General features: G+C 40.6%; 1 protein-coding gene across 2 annotated transcripts in view; it reads right to left on the bottom strand.

Moving 5' to 3' along the window:
- Window positions 1-20506, bottom strand: part of pdzd8 (PDZ domain containing 8) — a 61822-nt gene that overhangs the window by 22850 nt on the left and 18466 nt on the right. The window contains exons 2-4 of one of the 2 annotated variants that reach the window (XM_083544560.1): window positions 9277-9396; window positions 7870-7972; window positions 7136-7186 (exon numbers count right to left, since the gene is read on the bottom strand). In XM_083544560.1, coding sequence (XP_083400686.1) covers window positions 7136-7186; window positions 7870-7972; window positions 9277-9396 — 274 coding nt within the window. The remainder of the gene's footprint in view (window positions 1-7135; window positions 7187-7869; window positions 7973-9276; window positions 9397-20506) is intronic. The other variant, XM_083544561.1, reaches the window with a different exon arrangement.

The raw sequence follows: 20506 nt of genomic DNA, 5'->3' as shown, positions 1-20506 counted from the left end.
GTCCCAAGCCCGGATAAATGGGAAGGGTTGTGTTAGGAAGGCAACAAGCGTAAAAACGTGCCAAATCAAACATGGGGATCATGAATACGGATGATCTGCTGTGGTGAACCCTAATAGGAGAAGCCGAAAGAAAGTTTTATTAGCACAAACTAAAAATTGTCAGATTTTTCGCGAGTTGCTCTTAATCCGGTTCCAAGTGAAAAGTCGCCAACTATCAAGGTCGTGAGTGTCGAGGTTTCGCTGTATATTTTTTTTCCATATACAAATATTACTGGGGATGTGCAAAAAGATGAAATAAAACCAGACGTTCTTTCCCTGTTGAGTCTGCAGGAATTTACAGCTCTACCTCTGCCATGTTAATCCGTATTCTATGTGACTCTCAGGACAGTAGCGTCACGATACGTCATATTCACGTAGCGGCGGCGGTGCTGAGAGAACGCGCTCGAGAAACTGTTCAGCGAGGAGAAATCGATCTACATAATCAAATATGGTCACAAATTGTTACTAATGTTAATTTGATAATAATACATTTAATAATAATACATTTAAAGTTGGACTTTTATGCCGATGCACCGATGCGAATCACTGAATCTGAATCTTACCATCCCTAGTGTGTGTCTGTGTGTATCTGCAGTTACACGCCTGAAGAGTGTCCACTTTTTCCCCCCCTGGATGAAAGACTTGCATCCAGGATTAATAACTGAAGTAACCATTCGAGAAAAACAATGTCTCACACACACACACACACACACACACACACACACACACTGTAGAGCCAATCAGACTAATGGCAGTTGTAAAAAGAGGGCATCAGTCACTCATTAGAGCAGCTGTGTAAATACACTGTGTGTGTGTGTGTGTGTGTGTGTGTGTGTGTGTGTGTGTGTCAGTAATACACGCCATCAATGCTGTAGTAGCAAGACCTAATTTTAAGACTGCTAAATTACAGAGCCTGAAAAAGAATACGTGCGCATGCGTGTTCAGCAGTGTTTGTGTTGCTAATAGTACATTGTAATGAAAAGAGGTGTGGTGTGGTGTGGTGTGGTGTGGTGTGTGTGTGTGTGTGTGTGTGTGTGTGTGCGCGTGCATGAGTTTAAATCCCAGCCACGCCAAGCTGCCAGTTTTGGGCCCCTGAGCAAGGCCCTTAACCCCATAGCTCCTCAGTCGTATGAATGAGAAGTCGCTCTGGATAAGTGCGTCTGCCGAAAGCTATAACTGTCAACTTAATAGTGAAAAAGATCAAAAGCAACAGATCACTGATGAGATGAAAACATGGAAACATTAACCAGGTGAAGAGAAAGAATCGTCTGTATGAGGACAAAAAGCAAAAGACTCAAATCCCAGCGATGCGGTCTTTACATGTTAGTGTACGTGTGGACTAAAAAACAGGAGACAGGGCGGAGCAAACAACAATAAATGAAATGAGAAAATAGAGAGAAAGTACGAAAAAAATGTGACGGAAAATAAAGTACAATGTTGAGAAAGAGGGGGCTAATTTTTACTTGTTGGGGGAGGAGTCGAACAAGTAGGAGACAAAGCAAAAAAAAAAATAATTGAAGAAAACGAGAGCATGATATAGACAGCATAAAGTAGAAAGTGAAAGAAACAGAGAGATGAGAGAGGAGAGAGAACATGAAGGAGAAAGAGAGAGATGGAGAAAAAAACACATAAAAGAGAGATAAAGAAAGAGAAGAGAGTGCAGGAGACAAAAAGAGCGTGAATGAAAAAGAGAGGAAGAGAGATAGATGGGAGAGGAGAGGGACAAAAAAAAAAAGAGAAAAAGAGATGGAGAAAGAAAAAGGACAGAGAGATGAGACAGTTGAGGGTGAAAGAGCGAGAGAGAGATGGAAAAAGAAAAAGGTCAGACAGATGAGATAGGAAAAAGAGAAAGAGAAAGAAAGAGACAGAGACATGAGAGTGAGAGTGAGAGTGAGAGCATGAACAACAGAGTGCACATGAAATGAGAGAATGGGGAGAGCGAGAGAAAGAGAATAGAAAGAAAACAAAAAAAACGAGATAGAAAGAGAATGACCTTTTCCAGATGGTGCAGGTTGTAATCCTGTGTTTGAGGCCCTGCTGAGGACTCTGATTCCCCTACACTGTAAGAGTGTGATAAAACACACACACACACACACACACACACACACACACACACACTGTGTATTTGTACATATTATATCTTTCACACACCTGGAAAATAAATATTTCACCTGCACTTGAATGTACATGCCATACCATGAGTTTACACCAGCCGACTCCATGATGACATGCAGCTCTACGCTGATCACACACGCACACACACACACACACACACACACGTACACGTAAACCAAGTCATCTGGCTGACTCATTGTCCAGGTTATTACATGCACCGAAACACACATTGATGATCTGTAATATGCACAAATCCCATTGTGATGGCTTTAATTAAACACTGAGAAGCTCAGTGTGTGTGTGTGTGTGTGTGAGCTCGATTGGCCATCACCAGTCTAACCTGAACATTCCCGTTCAATCCCGTTCAGGTCATCTGATCCAGGTAGCTTATTGCTCAACATGACACCAGACGTGTCTCTCACACACACACACACACACACACACACACACACACACACACACACACACACACACACACACACACACACACACACACACACACACCTTTCACTACACATAAGATGACACAATGGCTGGCGTTCAACCTTTGAGTGGTGATGCCCCCTGCTGGACACAAAAGGCTCAACATGAACCCAAGTATCCTTAAAGCTACAGTTCTTATTAGAAATGTGCATCTCCATAACTGAGGCAGATGTGATTCGCATCTCGATACGATACTTTAAAAGATACATATGAAGCAGCTACAGATGCGATTCACCCCAATTACGTTGCCACGCGATCCCATTTCGATTCAATACAATATGATTCAATGCAATTCGATGTAATGTAATAAAAATATATGATGCTCTGCAGTTCAATATGGTACTGATAGTTCATTTTTATTTCTTTGGTAGACAGACAGCAAATCATAAGTTTACTGAAAGTGCCTTCTAACACATGGCCCCTTTCACAAACAGGCCTTTTTAGTGGTGAGAAAAAAAGAAAAGAAAAAGATGATATAAAACCAGACATACTTTTCCTGTTGTGTCTGCAGGAAGATGCAGCTCTACCTCTGCCATGTTAATCTGTATTCTATGTAACTCTCGGGACACACCTCAGTCTCCATAATCTTATCACCGCTTTTTAGAAAAACAGCTAAGCGGAGCTAAAGAGTCACAAGAACGTCTCATGTAGCGATCGCCTGCGAGCTTTATAGTCGTAACAAAAAATAAAATAAATAAACTACGGCTCACAATCAGACCCTGACGTACATACCTAATCCAGAATCGGATTTTCAGTCTGTAATTGAACAAGAACAGCAGCAGCAACAATAACAACAGCAGGACGAAATTCTCCCTCCCTCACATCCAAATACACAGTTCTTTGGAGACGTTCTTGGCGAGCGAGTCCTGTGTAGCGTAGTGAGACTAACCCTAACCCTCCCGCTGTAACCGAATGAAGCATGGTGATGGGTGTGTGTGCTTTAGATCTAGCTTTTCCGGTAGAAATAAGGAATTAAACCCTTGACGTCATGAAGATTCTTACTCGAAATAAAAACTTTCAGAAACGTATACAAAAATTTAAATGTAACATTCATTTCTGCAAGGTTAAGGGCCTCGCTCAAGCACCAGTAGGAGCTTGGTGGTGCTGGGGCTTAAACTTCTCACCTTCTGTTAGTAACCCAGAGCCTTAACCACTGAGCAACAAAAGCAGGGCAAAACCAAGTGTCTGATTAATGATTAATGAATATTTACTGTCCAAGTTTGGCTTATTCAGAAACAGTTAAATAAGCAGGAAAAAAAACAAAAACAAAAAAACAGACCTATTAAAAATGACATTTAAATTATTAATGGAAGAGAGAGAGAGAGAGAGAGAGAGAGAGAGTGAGAGAGAGAGAGAGAGAGAGAGAGAGAGAGAGAGAGAGAGAGAGAGAGAAAGTAAAAACAGGGAAGACAGAGAGAGATTAAGTGAATGCAACTTCCTCTTAATTGCAGTAATTAGTAAATGTTTTCCGTTTTCCATCGAGCTAAAAATGTCAGTGAGAGGAAACGCTATAAAACATCACATTATTGACTTGGTTCAGTTTATTTCTATAGAACTTTTCACAAAAGGCATTGTTTTAAAGCAGCGTTACAGAACTTAACAACTGGTGTTTGACAGCGAGCGGACGAGTCGTACTTTTCAATCCAATGAACAGTGAAGCAAAACTTTAAAATAACCTGAATCTATAAATCAGCTTTATTTATGTACAGAGGTAGACTGATCTAACCTAGTCAAATAGGCAGACATACATACATATAGACAAATAGCTAGATAGACTGACAGAAAACAAAGACAGACAGACAGACGTGCAGGCAGTCAAATAGACAGGCATTTATACATACATACAGACAGACAGGCAGGCAGTCAAATAGACAGACATACATACAGATAAATAGATAAAATATATAAATAGAAAGAGAGGCAAGCAGACAGACATACATACAGACATGTTGACAGACAAATAGATAGACTGACAGAAAACAAATAGATCAACAGAAAGAGAGGCAAGCAGACAGACAGAGACAAAGAGGCAGTCAAATAGACATACATACAGACAGACACGTTGACAGACAGACGAGCAGGCAGTCAAATAGACAGACATACATGCATACAGACACTTTGACAGACAAATAGATAGATAGACTGACAGAAAACAGATAGATAAACAGAAAAAGAGGCAAGCAGACAGACATACAGACAAACAGACAGACATACATACAGACAAATAGCTAGATAGACTGACAGAAAACAGATAGACAGACGTGCAGGCAGTCAAATAGACAGGCATATATACATACAGACAGACAGACAGACAGACACGTTGACAGACAGACCGGCAGGCAGTCAAATAGACAGACATACATACAGACATGTTGACAGACAACAAATAAATCAACAGAAAGAGAGGCAAGCAGACAGACAGGCAGTCAAATAGACAGACAGACAGACAGACAGACAGACAGACAGACAGACAGACAGATGAGCAGGCAGTCAAATAGACAGACATACATACATACAGACACTTTGACAGACAAACAGACAGATAAACAGAAAGAGAGGCAAGCAGACAGACAGACAAATAGACAGACTAACAGAAAACAGACCAACAGAAAGTGAGGCAAGCAGACAGACAAATAGACAGACATACATACAGACAGACTGATAGAAAACAGATAGATAAACAGTAAGAGAGGCAAGCAGACAGACAGACAGACAGACAGACAAATAGACAGACATACATACAGACAGACTGATAGAAAACAGATAGATAAACAGTAAGAGAGGCAAGCAGACAGACAGACAGTCAAATAGACAGACATACATACAGACAGACAGACAAATAGATCAACAGAAAGCGAGGCAAGCAGACAGACAGCGAGGCAAGCAGACAGACAAACAGACAATCACTTTATTTATCTAAGAAGAAAATAAAAGTATTACAGCAGCACACAAACGTTTACTAAATAAAATTTACAGTACAGATAAAAGTGTCTGAATATTCTCAGTCATTCAGGTGCAGTAATCTGGAAGTTAAATGATGTCGTTCTGATCTAAACAAATACAAGTCCAGCTAATGTGACTCAACTTGCAGATAACCTGCAGCTGGATGAAAGCTGGTCTTTCAGTAGACTTTTTTACTCTCTGTGCTGGAAGTGGTAGCTCAGTACAGACATTGGACTTCTAATCAATTCCCATCACACCATCAAGTTGCACCTCCTGAGTTCTTTAGAAAGGCCCTAAAACATTTACTGCTTAGTTGTGAACACGTGGTTCTGGTAAAAGAGTCTGTAATAAATAAATATATCCACCCACTAACAGGTGCCATGATGAAGAGAAAATCATTGTTATTCACTTCACTGCTCATAATGGTATAATGTTATACCTGGTCAGTGTAATAAACTAATGTATTGTTATAATACCAAATTTGAGGGTTACATCCAACAGACAGAACAGTTGGATTAAAAAAAAAAAAAAGACGATTTTCCAAACTGATAAATACTATGTGGGCGTGGCCTAACCACTTTCCCAAGCCCACATGATTGACATCCCTTTTGTCCAAGATGCCGAGCCTGCTACGCCTCAACCGCAACTAAATACAGACGGCTGCATAATATACTGTGCAGGTTTGCTTTCCTTCCATCATTCCATCCTCCAGACACCATGTTGTAAAAATAAATGATCGGGTTTTTTTGACGACAGTAAAACACAAGCTGCACATTGGCTACTCTCAAATACAAGTTTCATTTCTGTAGTTTTGTCCTTTAAGATTATACTAAACTGGTTGCTGAAATGCGAGCACTCACTTTAAGATACTGTATAAACACACTGAACTGATGGATTCTGATAAGATGTCCTAAAGATGCTAATTCAGCAATAAAATCATGACCCGCTTCACCACGGTGAGGAAAAGTATTTGCCTGGTCCTGTATCCACTCCCGTTCTCCACCAGAGGGCACCATTTGTCTTTTTTCTTTCCATCTTTCCTTTAAATCGACCGTAGTGCAAAAACAGTTTACGCATTCCTGAAAATGCTTCCAATCAAAATCCCCATCACCCCAGAAGGATTCATTCCCAATGCTTCATCATTCATCATCAAATACAGGTCCTTCTCTGGACTAAGCAAGTACAGATGGCCTCCGAGTTACGATGGTTTGACTTTTCCGAGCTTGTTCTTGTACAAATGTACATTTCGTACACACCACGTTCACTGTATAGTTTATACATTACGATGTGGCTCCGTTTTCCTCATTTCAGTACTGTAAATAGTGAAATTATTAACGAATTAGAGTATATTACTCCATACTAAGACTTCTGGGTATCTGATACCATGTCCCTGGGGTCATCGCCATCGTAAGTCGGGGACAACCTGTACCAAGAATCAAGAAGAATCAATCCATTTCTGATTGAATGTGGGGAAATAAAATTATTCAATTTGATCTATTAAACGTCTCTCCTTAACTCAAGCTCAATTATGGTCATAAAAAAAACAGCTATTTACCTCTTTTTCTATGGAAGAGATGCCCGCTGCCCTCTGTTGACCCGTGGTGACCTTTAATTTTGAAGGACCATGGCAAATATATAAAAAAAAAAATAATTTTGAAAAAAAAAAAATCAGAAAAATAAACAGCATCTTTTACGTCTCTCATTAGAAGCCGCTGAAAAGCCGTATTAATCGTTCAACATTACACACTTGAGTCATGTTTTCTCATTATTTAGTTTTAAAAAATATTATGGAATCATAAATGAAGAGAGCCAGAGAGTAATATAATGTTAATATAAAGAATCGATGTCAGAAAATTCAATCTGAAGAATAATATAAATATTCTTCATTACGGTTGGCGTAATGAAGGGTAAAAAAAAAAAAAAATTTCTTTTATATATATATATATATATATATATATATATATATATATATATAAAACACCTGCATGTGTCATACGTTTCTGCACATTATATTCACTGTTTTAATTTCAGAATTATGCAAACTCAATGTGCAAGTGAACTTTGACAACCAAAATTAATTAATTAATTAATTAATTAATTAATTAAAAACAGAATTCCTTAATCCGTATCCTAATGAACCAGTATCAGGGTTTATTTATTGATGGAAACTCTGGCACTGGGCTTCTACCAAACTCCGAAAGGTAATTCAGGTTTCCTCCTACACATCTAAAAACGACTGTGAAGGAAAGAAAAGGAATCGTGAATGAAACAGGAAGTGAGATAACGTACCCTTTTGATGGAGCTGCGAGTTTTTTCCTTCCATTCGTGGCTGCTGATCTCCAGAGTGCAGTGGACATACGTCTCCCGGTCGTACGAGCCCAAAATAAACAACCTAAAAAGTTGGAAAGAGAAAGCAAAAGTGTACAACGTGTAAATAAACAAGCAAACGAGTAAATAAATCACCCCCAGAACTGCAAAGAAGCAAAAAAAAAAAAAAAAGCCTGGAGTTTTTTTTTTTTTACTCAAATCTGAGATCCTTTCATTTCATGACGTAAATACGTATATCTTCAGTGCACTCAAGAACTGCAATAATGAAAATGGGTGTCCTGCTGGTGTTTACATGTTTGTGGGTTTTAAAACAGCAGTGAAAAATGTTCTAGCATCTTCTACTGGTTTCTGTGAATGCAATGTTGAGCATCTGGCGCCCCCTAGTGTTGTTTTCTAAATGTATTATTGCATACAATACAAACAAGTACACAGAACAAGACAGACAGAAAAACAGACACCGAGCAAGACAGACTGACAGATAAAACAAAACAGACAGATAAAGAACAGATAGACAAACAGATGAACAGATACACAGAGAGATATAGTAGACGGCAGACACACAAACATGGAACAGGACAGACAGACAGACAGACAGACAGACAGACAGACAGACAGACAGACATAGAACGAGACAGACACACACACACAGAAAGACATAGATAATGTACAAGACAGACAGACAAACATAGAACAAGAGGCACGATTGAGATGGTTTGGACGTGTTCAGAGGAGGGACATGGTATATATCAGTAGGAGAATGCTGAGGATGGAGCCACCAGGAAGGAGGAAAAGAGGAAGACCAAAGAGGAGGTTTGTGGATATGGTGAGGGAAGACATGCAGGTATTTGGTTTGAAAGAGGCAGATGTAGAGGACAGCGGGGGGGGGAATGGAGACGGATGATCCACTGTGGCGCCCTCTACTGGGAGCAGCCGAAAGAATAAGATTCTTATTACTAAATTATTTGATTCAAGTATCTGCTTAAATGCAATAAATGTCTTCTAATTCTCTGTTTTAAGTAAGGACACACACACACACACACACACAAAACAAGTGCGTATCATATTTGGGTCAGGCTTCTAATAGCCAGACTAACTGCATTATGCACGAGCAGATCTTTTTGAATGGCATGCTATTCTATAACCAGTTACACACACCAGACTCGTGTGTGTGTGTGTGTAGAAAATTAAATGTTTCTAAAAAGGAAACAAATTACCTGATTTTTTTTATTGTGTATATTTAGTATGGCTCTTTAATAATAATAATAAAAGGTATTTGTGTCCGATTATTCGATTAATCGGAATAATAAATAAATAATCTAAATTAATCTAAAGCTACAGACAACACGCTCGGTGCTGCTCCACACTTACCTGCTACATTCAACGAGTTTCACGCGGAGACGTCCCTCCACCAGCCGCTCGTCTTGGACCGAGAAGTCTGGCGTCGGCTCAGGCGTCGGCTGCACTTGGAACGGAAAGAATGGTTTGTACCTGTAAAGCAAAACAGTGACTGTGTTAATTACAAAACAAAATGGTGGACAAAAGGATCATTCGAGGAGAATTACACTATACAGTATGATCAAAATCATCAGTATAGCTTTGTTTGCTAAATGTAGCTGATGATTCAGCAATTTCTATGTTCTAATGCTTTATAAGGTTTGTCCTGGCGAACCGTCTGGAGCATCTTCTGAGATGTACTCTGGGGATGAAGTGTACCAAAATACGTGCCAATTGCACGAAATGTGTTGAAGTAGCTAAAAAAAATAATAATAAATCCAAAGCAGAAATCTAGGCAGAAATCTGCATCGTTCGGTGCGCTGTACTCAACTGGGCTAAATGATGAGAAAGACAAAGGTGAAGACTACACGGGGCCCGGATCCCTGATAATTAAAAAAAAATCCTGATATTACATTACCTCTACAGATAATTATTTCTGAAATTAGGTTGAGGTTCCGCCATTTTGACACAAAACACATACAAATAATCAGCCTTCATGCTAATCCAGGTGGCACTATCTCATAATAAAAGTGTGTTTTTCACCTGCTGAACTATTTGTAAAGATATAAAACTGCTGCAGCCTTTACACTGTATTGTATTTGGTCCAGATTGGTCTTCTCAGGGTTTCCATATAACCACACACACTCAAACCCGATCTCCCAAACCCCGAGGCTCTCAAACCCTGAGTTCTCAAACCCCCGAGCTCCCAAACCCAGAGCTCCCAAACCCCGAGCTCCCAAACCCAGTTCTCAAACCCCGAGCTCCCAAACCCCGAGCTCCCAAACCCCGAGCTCCCAAACCCCGAGCTCCCAAACCCCGAGTTCTCAAACCCCGAGTTCTCAAACCCCGAGCTCCCAAACCCCGAGCTCCCAAACCCCGAGTTCCCAAACCCAGTTCTCAAACCCCGAGTTCTCAAACCCCGAGCTCCCAAACCCCGAGTTCTCAAACCCCGAGCTCCCAAACCCCGAGTTCTCAAACCCCGAGCTCCCAAACCCCGAGTTCTCAAACCCCGAGCTCCCAAACCCCGAGTTCTCAAACCCCGAGCTCCCAAACCCCAAGTTCTCAAACCCCGAGCTCCCAAATTTAGTTCTCAGACCCCGAGTTCTCAAACCCCGAGCTCCCAAACCCCAAGTTCCCAAACTCAGTTCCTCAAACCCCGAGTTCTCAAACCCCGAGCTCCCAAACCCCAAGTTCCCAAACTCAGTTCCTCAAACCCCGAGCTCCCAAACCCCAAGTTCCCAAACTCAGTTCCTCAAACCCCGAGCTCCCAAACCCCAAGTTCCCAAACCCCGAGCTCCCAAACCCCAAGTTCTCAAACCCCAATTTCTCAAACCCCGAGCTCCCAAACCCCAAGTTCTCAAACCCCGAGTTCTCAAACCCAAAGCTCCCAAACCCAGAGTTCTCAATCCTGAAGCAAGCTTGGAATGGTACAGTTTTGAAATATACTCTACCGTCTACCATCTCTGTAAATCTCAAGTTCCCACCCAGCATGTCACATTCATGTGTGTGTATTGTTTTGTCAATCAAAGCTGTCACTTGTGAATAGGAGAGATCTCGTTCCCATTTAGAGACAATAGACACAATACAACACACAGTCTGTACACACAGTACAACACACACAGTCTGTACACACAGTACAACACACAGTACAACACACACACAGTCAGTACACACAGTACAGTACAACGCACAATACAACACACACAGTCTGTACACACAGTACAACACACACAGTCTGTACACACAGTACAACACACACAGTCTGTACACACAGTACAACACACACAGTCTGTACACACAGTACAACACACACAGTCTGTACACACACAGTACAACACACAATACAACACACAATACAACACACACAGTACAACACACACAGTACAACACACACACAGTACAACACACACAGTCTGTACACACAGTATAACACACAATACAACACACACAGTCTGTACACACAGTACAGTACAACGCACAATACAACACACACAGTCTGTACACACAGTACAGTACAACACACAAAACAACACACACAGTCTGTACACACAGTACAACACACATAGTCTGTACACACAGTACAGTACAACGCACAATACAACACACACAGTCTGTACACACAGTACAACACAGTACAACACACACAGTCTGTACACACAGTACAACACACAATACAACACACACAGTCTGTACACACAGTACAACACACACAGTCTGTACACACAGTACAACACACAATACAACACACACAGTACAACACACACAGTACGTACACACAGTACAACACACACAGTACAGTACAACACACAATGTCTGTACACACAGTACAGTACAACACACAATACAACACACACAGTCTGTACACACAGTACAGTACAACACACACAGTACAACACAATACAACACACACAGTACAACACAGTACAACACACAGTCTGTACACACAGTACAACACACAATACAACACACACAGTACAACACACACAGTCTGTACACACAGTACAACACACACAGTCTGTACACACAGTCTGTACACACAGTACAGTACAACACACAATAAAACACACAGTACAACACAGTACAACACACACACACAGTCTGTACACACAGTACAACACACAATACAACACACACAGTCTGTACACACAGTACAACACACAATACAACACACACAGTCTGTACACACAGTACAACACACAATACAACACACACAGTCTGTACACACAGTACAGTACAACACACAATAAAACACACAGTACAACACACACACAGTCTGTACACACAGTACAGTACAACGCACAATAAAACACACACAGTCTGTACACACAGTACAACACACACAATACAACACACACAGTCTGTACACACAGTACAACACACACAGTACAACACACACAGTCTGTACACACAGTCTGTACACACAGTCTGTACACACAGTCTGTACACACAGTCTGTACACACACAGTCTGTACACACACAGTCTGTACACACAGTACAACACACAGTACAACACACAGTACAACACACAATACAACACACAATACAACACACAATACAACACACAGTCTGTACACACAGTACAGTACAAAACACAATGTCTGTACACACAGTACAACACACAATACAACACACACAGTCTGACTGTATTGTGAAGCACAATGCGACCGCAGAGTAACAGGCATCTCTTGGACTTTTATTAAACATGATTGATTATGCAACTAATCCACACAGCAAAACTGTGTACCTGTACTGAATTATACAGAAAAGGTCATTCTTCCTGTTTTAGGCTTCTTTTGTGTTAAACCTAGAAAGCTTTACAATTCTTGCAAATAGGACACACACACACACACACACACATTTTCATGCATTCTTAAAGCAGGAAATAATCACAGGTCCTAATCTGGAACTGCCTCGTGTTTAAACTATCCTTAATGTATTGGATTTTGTAATGATTTCCTCACACATAAAAATTGTTGTCGTGTCATTTGTACGGATTTTTTCCCCCGTAACTAATACGATCATAAGGGTAAGAAAGAGACAAATGGAGAAAAAAGTGAGAAAAGATGGATAGAATAAGAGGCAAGAAGAGACAGAGTGAGATGTAAGAGAGACAGATGGAGTAAGAGGTAAGAGAGAGTGAGATGAGACAGACAGAGTAAGAGGTGAGAGGAGACAGAGTGAGATAAGACAGAGTAAGAGGAAAGGAGAGAGTAAGATGAGACAGACGGAGTAAGAGGTAAGAGGAGCTAGAGTGAGATGTAGGGCTGGAGTGTGTGTGTGTGTGTGTGTGTGTGTGTGTGTGTGTGTGTGTGTGTGTGTGTGTGTGTGTGTGTCACTACAGTGACAAATCGTCCAGAACAACCCCTAACTGTATCTGCCACATGGCATGGCTGCATTTCAAACAAAGTGCCCCGGGGGTGAAGTCGACTCTATCTGCAGGTGTTCCAGAGTGTGGAAGCAGGGCAGCAGGGCAGGAGGGCAGGAGGACAGACACATGAGTCTTGATTAGAGAAAAAGAGAGAGCTGTAATTCGGGCAGCAGGGGGCGATATGGCTCAGTGGTCCTGTGTAGGACAGAGCAACCTGAGACACTGGGTGTGATATGAGACGGAGTCCAGGTTAAATATATGGTCAAAGTGAACACACACACACACACAATTGTATTTTTTGTGTGTATATATACACACATACATACACACACAAAATACAATTGTGGGTGGATGGATGGATGGATGGATGGATGGATGGATGGATAGAGAAAAATAAAAGAGGTGTAAAAGGTACAGGGCTTTCGGTTCGGTTCATGCAATGCAATTTAATATAAATAATAAATGTACACCCCCCCCACACACACACACACACACACACACACACACACACACACACACACACACACACACACACACACACGTATTAACCATCATAGGGGATGTTAGTGTTCTTGTGGAGTTTTGTGCTCTTTCGGCTACACGTAATGTACAGGTGCTGATGTACGAGGTGAGGTGAGGTGAGAAGGCCTGGGGTGCACTCAGCATTCAAAAAATCTACAAATGCATCGCTACTTCTATAACTCTCATAATTTAACAATTGTGACACAAACCACGTTTGCAGACTGACATTTGCCAGATGATTCATAATCGGAGCCTGGAGTGGCCGATGTTGCCTGGAAACGGTGTCCTTGGGTGCTCGTTACAGTCTACTTCAAAATCACAAGACTATTTTGGAGAGAAAAAGCAGACTTGTGTTAGAGAAGAGAAGCAGAGATGCAGGAAAAGCATAGACACGCACACAGCGACTCGACATTTCTCCTCGTTGTGTGTTAATATTAACAGTAAAATCTGAATTGTAAACTTATCTTCAGGTTGCTCCGGAGCGCAGTTTAATGTGGGCTTTTTATTAAAAACTCTAGAGATTACAAGCAAAGAACCCTGGGAATAGCCATATGGTTAGAGTGTGTATGTGTGTGTGTGCTGTGAAATAGGTAAGAAGAGAGTGAGAGGTGAGAGAGACTGATGGAGTAAGATGAGAAAAGACAGACGGAGAACGAGGTGATAGAGGCAGATGGAGAACGGGGTGAGAAGAGGCAGATGGAGAATGAGGAAAAAAACAGATTTGCTATTTATTTATTTATTTATTCGGTTCTTCATATGTACCCTGATAAATGATTTGTGACACTTGAGCATCCATCCAAACCACAAAAACAAAACTATACTCTCTCACAAGATCTACACATGATCAGAGTTTCCCCAGAGTGCAGTCCGACCTCAAATCAGCACAGTCCCACATAAACACAAGGCCTAAATAAAGTCACTTTCTGTACAACATTGAATAGTTGTATATTTGTGATTAGGTCGAAGTCTGTTAACGGTAAAGGCTCTGATTTACTGATCATACGGTTGGTGGGGGTTCAAGCCCCAGCACCATCAACTGCTTGTTCAGATTGCGCAAAGCAATTTAACCCTCTCTGCTAGAGGGGCACTGCACCATAAGAGCTTTAAAACTACATTTAAGCACTTCATAATTCATAAGCTGGCCATAATGTGTTCAGTAATGTACACTGTTTGGACAAAAGTTTGTGGACACCTCACAGTCAGGCACTGATGAAGGTGAGGTGAGGAGGCCAGTCAGCGTTTACATTCACCCCAAAGGTATTCAAGGGTTAAGGTTAGAGCTTTATAGAAGGAGATCTTCCACTCCAATCCATGTACAGCAGAACTTCATGGAGCTGTCTGGAATTGGGTCTCGTAGTTCAAGTGAAGGAAGAATGTCATTCTACCAGATCCAAAGACATCTGATAAAATTGTGTGCCTCCAACTTTGTGGTAACAGGGCAATGGATGTCCCAAAACTTTTGACACTATAGTGTAAGTGACAAATATTTACAATTCAATTCCTAGAGCATCGTCGGAGGTGTCTCACTAGCCTAGCAACTAACATGTCGATAAAACCTGAAAGCATTTTCATGAGATTCCAAGTCATTAAAAGGGATTAATAATTGACAGTTGCAGCGGCTACACGTCCAAATTACAAGCGTCGATCGCATGTGCGAGCGCTCTGATATTCAATACAACCACAGAGATCAGCTTACATCCTGAACACACACCCCGCTATCTACCTTCGCATCATCTCACATGACTCGCACAGAAACGTGAGCCAAGATCAACACATCCCCTGCGTGGCCACAAGGGGGAGCTGGTGGGCACGGTCATGAAATCTTGAAGCGGATTTCTGGAGGAAGAAAAATCGATCGCCTGCAAAGTATTGCCAGAAAGTAGTGTGTGGAGTCGTTTTTCTTTTTCTCCCTCTCAACCATTCCGTTATTGCATAAAGTGCTATCGAGTTACGCAAAAAGTTTCCTGTTTAAGATCGTTAGAAAGTTGAACAGGGCCATTTAGCTCTATTGCTTCAGAGCAAACGAGAGAGAAGGAAAGAATATACTTATCAATACTTACATATCATTACATATATACGATAATTATACCACAATACACTTCAGATAAGCTGCTTTGAGACAATGTCTGTTGTGAAAAGCGCTATACAAATAAACTTGACTTGACTTGACTAGATATCAGGAAAATGGTAAAAAATTAATTATTTATAATAAAAAAAAAAAAACTATTTATTTATATATAATTGTTAGTAGATGTGCTATACTTTTATTATTTATCACGTGACCAACATTTTATACGTAGATCGATTTCTCCTCGCGGAACCGTTCCTCGAGCGGGTTCTCTCAGCACCGCTGCTGCTACGTGAAAATGACGCATCACAACACTACGGAGACAAGAGGCGTGTCCTGAGATTCACACAGAATACAGATTAACATGGCAGAGGTAGAGCTGTAACTTCCTGCAGACAGAACAGGAAAAGAACATCTGGTTTTATTTCATGGTTTTTTTGCACTATAAAGGCAAATGGAATGGAAATCTGATCGCGCTGCATCGTAATAAAAGGTAATCATATGGCATCGCATTGGTAGCTGCTTCATTTGTATCTTTAATGTATTGTATCGTTGGCATCGAGATACAAATTGCATCAGGCTCAGTTATGAAAATGCACATAACTGAATTTTCTCATGATAACGATTTTATATTTCCATATCACCCAGCTCTAACATTTTCTACACGTTGCGATATATCTGTGGGTAAACACTTTAACACTTAATTGATATCTATAATTATAATTATATGAACAAAAGTACCAGGACACCTGACTTTTGTTTTTCCACAATTTTACCACAAGGTCGGAGACTTACAATTGTACAGAATGTTTTTGGATGCGATCTGCTGCTTTTAGAGAAAAGTGTACCACAGGGTGGAGAGAGAAGTTGTGGTATTGAAGTATGTGAGGGTGGTGCAGGATATGAATGAGGACAGTGTGACAGCAGTGAAGTGTGCAGTAGGAACGACAGACTGGTTCAAGGTGAAGGTGGGACTGAATCGGCAAGGATCGGCTCTGAGCCCTTTCCTGTTTGCAGTGGTGATGGACAGGTTAATGGACAAGGTCAGACAGAAGTTTCCGTGGACTATGATGTTTGCAGATGATATTGTAATTTGTGGTGAGAGTAGGGAGCAGGTTGAGAAGAGCCTGGAGAGGTGGAAGTACACGCTGGAAAAAAGGAGAATGAAAGTCAGTAGGAGTAAGACAGAGTACATGTGTGTGAATGGGAGGGAGGGCAGTGGAGTGGTGCGGTCGCAGGGAGAAGAAGCGGAGAAGGAGGAGGAGTTCAGGTACCTGGGGTCAACAGTGCAAAGTAATGGAGAGTGTGTGAGAAGTGAAGAAAAGAGTGCAGGCAGGGTGGAGTGGGTGGAGAAGAGTGATAGCAGGAGTGATTTGTGATAGAAGAGTATCTGTGAGAGTGAAAGGGAAAGTTTATAGGACTGTGGTGAGACCTGAGATGTTGTATGGTTTAGAGACAGTGGCATTGAGTAAAAGGCAGGAGGTGGAGCTGGAGGTAGCAGAGCTGAAGATGTTGAGATTTTTGTTGGGAGTGACGACGATGTACAGGATTAAAAATGAGTTTATTACAGGGACAGCGCATGTAGGACATTTTGGAGACAAGGTGAGGGAGGTGCGATTAAGATGCTTTGGACATGTGCAGAGGAGGGACATGGGGTATATCAGTAGGAGAATGCTGAGGATGGAGCTTCCAGGAATGACAAAAAAAGGAAGACCAAGAAGGAGGTTTATGGATGTGGTGCGGGAAGACATGCAGGTAGTTGGTTTAAAAGAAGCAGATGTAGAGGACAGAAGAAAAAGAAGATTACAAAGTGTGGGATTAGGCAGGGGAGATGTTACTGAGTACATTGTTGGGGGAGGTGGCATTATCAGGTTCTATTACTGGGCATGTGTTACTAAGGGGGTATTATTAGTGTGGGCAGTATTGGTGGATATTACAGGGCGTGTTAAGCACTGTGTACTCTGTGTACAAAGTAAATAAGCTCACAACAGACCCTGTGCATACTGAGGTTTGTCACCTTGCCTGGTATATGCTATATAAATGGGCGCCTCATGGTTACACACTCATTAACACTGCAATGTGTTCAAATATTAAAATCATACACACGTTTACAAACCCATTCGAATCTGAGAGCCAGCTGACAGCCTCGGTGTGCACAGGGATGAGTGAAAGCTCAAACACAACACACCAGCTGTCAGGTGAGCACCAGCGATTACGCAAGACTTATTTAGCAGTGTGTGTGTGTGTGTGTGTGCACTTAGTTCTGTGTTTAAATCCGAGGTTGCATGCTGCTGTCAAATCAATGTATTAAACTGCAATCCCAAGTCTTAGTAACACACACACACACACACACACACACACACACACACACACACACACACACACACACACACACACACACACACACACACACACACACACACACACACACACACACACACACACACACACACACACACACACACACACCCCTCTTATGTAATTACTGACAGCTGGAGTATTACCTTCACTAATCTCCATGAATCCAATTTATTTTACACTCCTCTTTTTTTAAACACACTTAACCAGACATATATGACCTTAGACACTAAGTTATGGATGGATGGATTGATTGAGACAGACAGAGACAGATAGAAAGACAGAGACAGACAGACAGACCAATAGTGCTGAGCAGTGGGCATATATAAGCACTACTGTAATTTCCGGACTATAAAGCGCACCCTTATATAAACCGCACCCACTGAATTTTACAAATATTTTTATTTTTAACATAAATAAGCTGCACCTGTCTATAAGCCTACTCTGTCTACACTAATGTACTTTACACAGGCTTTAACGAAAGACACGTTACACACGGTGTAACGGGTGAAATATGTTGCGCTTCCTTTAGGAGCATAGCGGTATTTTGGGAATAGCCTGCCACTGGATTCTTCCGGTTTTACTGCATGTGTGTAAGACTGAGGATTATGTCCTTATTATTTTCTGATGCTAATTTCTAAGTTTCTTTGACTAACCCGTAACGCTGTTGCCAAGAAAAATAAAAAAGCACGAGTTTTGGAAACCTGTCTGTGCTTATATGATTTCTGTTGTAACTGGAGTTAGCGAGCTCTCCCTTCACCCAGACTCAACGCGCTACAACAACTTGTATCTAAACAGTAGCCGACCAAGAAAGTCATTGTTCACTGTCTTCCTCCTTCCTTTCACAACTACTGTATTTCTCTGGGGAGTTTCTTTTGGCATCGTCGTGTGTTTAAAAAAAAAAAGTTTTTTCTCCTGATGCCGTGCAGCTCAGAACAGAGATGAGGTGCGTTTTTTCGTTTCTGTTCGGAAATTTCATTGGTCTAATGTTATAGGGTTCAGTTTTTTTGTCTTGAAGTTTGTGAAACCGGGAAAAACCCCAGGTAAAATTCTCAACGTAGGAAAAAAGTAGCGGCTTATAGTCCGAAAAATACGGTAGTTTAGGCCTGTCAAGAAACTCTGTAGAGAGCATTAGAAACACAGCACTGCCATGCTAAAATATTTACTCACGTCCATGCAAAAACAAAGAAAAAATCAGTCATCATCAATTAAAATAGCAAACAGGTGCTAAAAGTGATCGTCCAGAAATCAGACTCCTGGAAAAATGCTTCACTAGATTTTATAGGATGCTTGTGGACATTTGTGCTTTAATTACCCACAAAACAAGTCAGGTAGTGATGTAGGTGAGGTGAGGCGACCTGGAGTGCAGTCAGTGTTCACATTCATCCCTAATATGGTTGAGGTCAGAGCTTTAGAGCAGGTCAGTCAAGATCCACTCCAACCCGTGTATATGTTCATGGAGCTGGCTTTGTGCACAAAAGCATTGTCATGCTGGAAAAGGTTTGGGATTTGTAGTATATTATATACACACACACACATACACACATGCTATATATTCATTTTAGGGATGTAAAAATTAACAGGTTAATGAAAAATACGTTTAACAGCACTAATTTTATGAACACGCCATTAATGCAGCGCTCATTTCTGTTTGACCATTTTTATTACTAATATAAGTAAGAAAAGAAAAAAAAAAAAGAGGAGATTTGTATTTATTTGTATAATTAATTAAAAAACAGACAAAAATAAAACAACCTGAATCTCGGTGAATATCTTTTTTCTCAGAGACAGAACTAAATATATATAGAAAGCTCAACATGTTTACTAAACAAATATTGTCTATTTCTGTTATCGATATGAAAATTAGAAGAGGTACACTTTCCCCGGTATCACCTTGTTAACAGTCCGTGTGGAAACATAGCAAAAGTTCTGATGATTTACGTCATTTGAAACAACATAATTACTATAAAACATTTACAAGAATATTATATTTATATATATAATGTATGTATAATATATATATATAATGTATGTATAATATATATATATATATATATATATATATATATATATATATATATATATATATATATATATATATATATATATATACATATATATATATATATACACACACACACACACACACACACACACACACACACACACACACACGTATATATGTATACATACACACATCTCATTGTTATTTACTGAAAAAGATTAGTTACAGACCTCCATGTTTAAGTTTAAAAAAAAAAGGGCAGCATTCTATTTTATTTTTTTTA

Source organism: Silurus aristotelis (assembly GCF_946808225.1).
Source record: "Silurus aristotelis genome assembly, chromosome: 6".
Lineage (NCBI taxonomy): Eukaryota > Metazoa > Chordata > Actinopteri > Siluriformes > Siluridae > Silurus > Silurus aristotelis.
The sequence above is the reverse complement of the archived record's forward strand: the minus strand, read 5'-3'. Positions and strand labels throughout refer to the sequence as shown.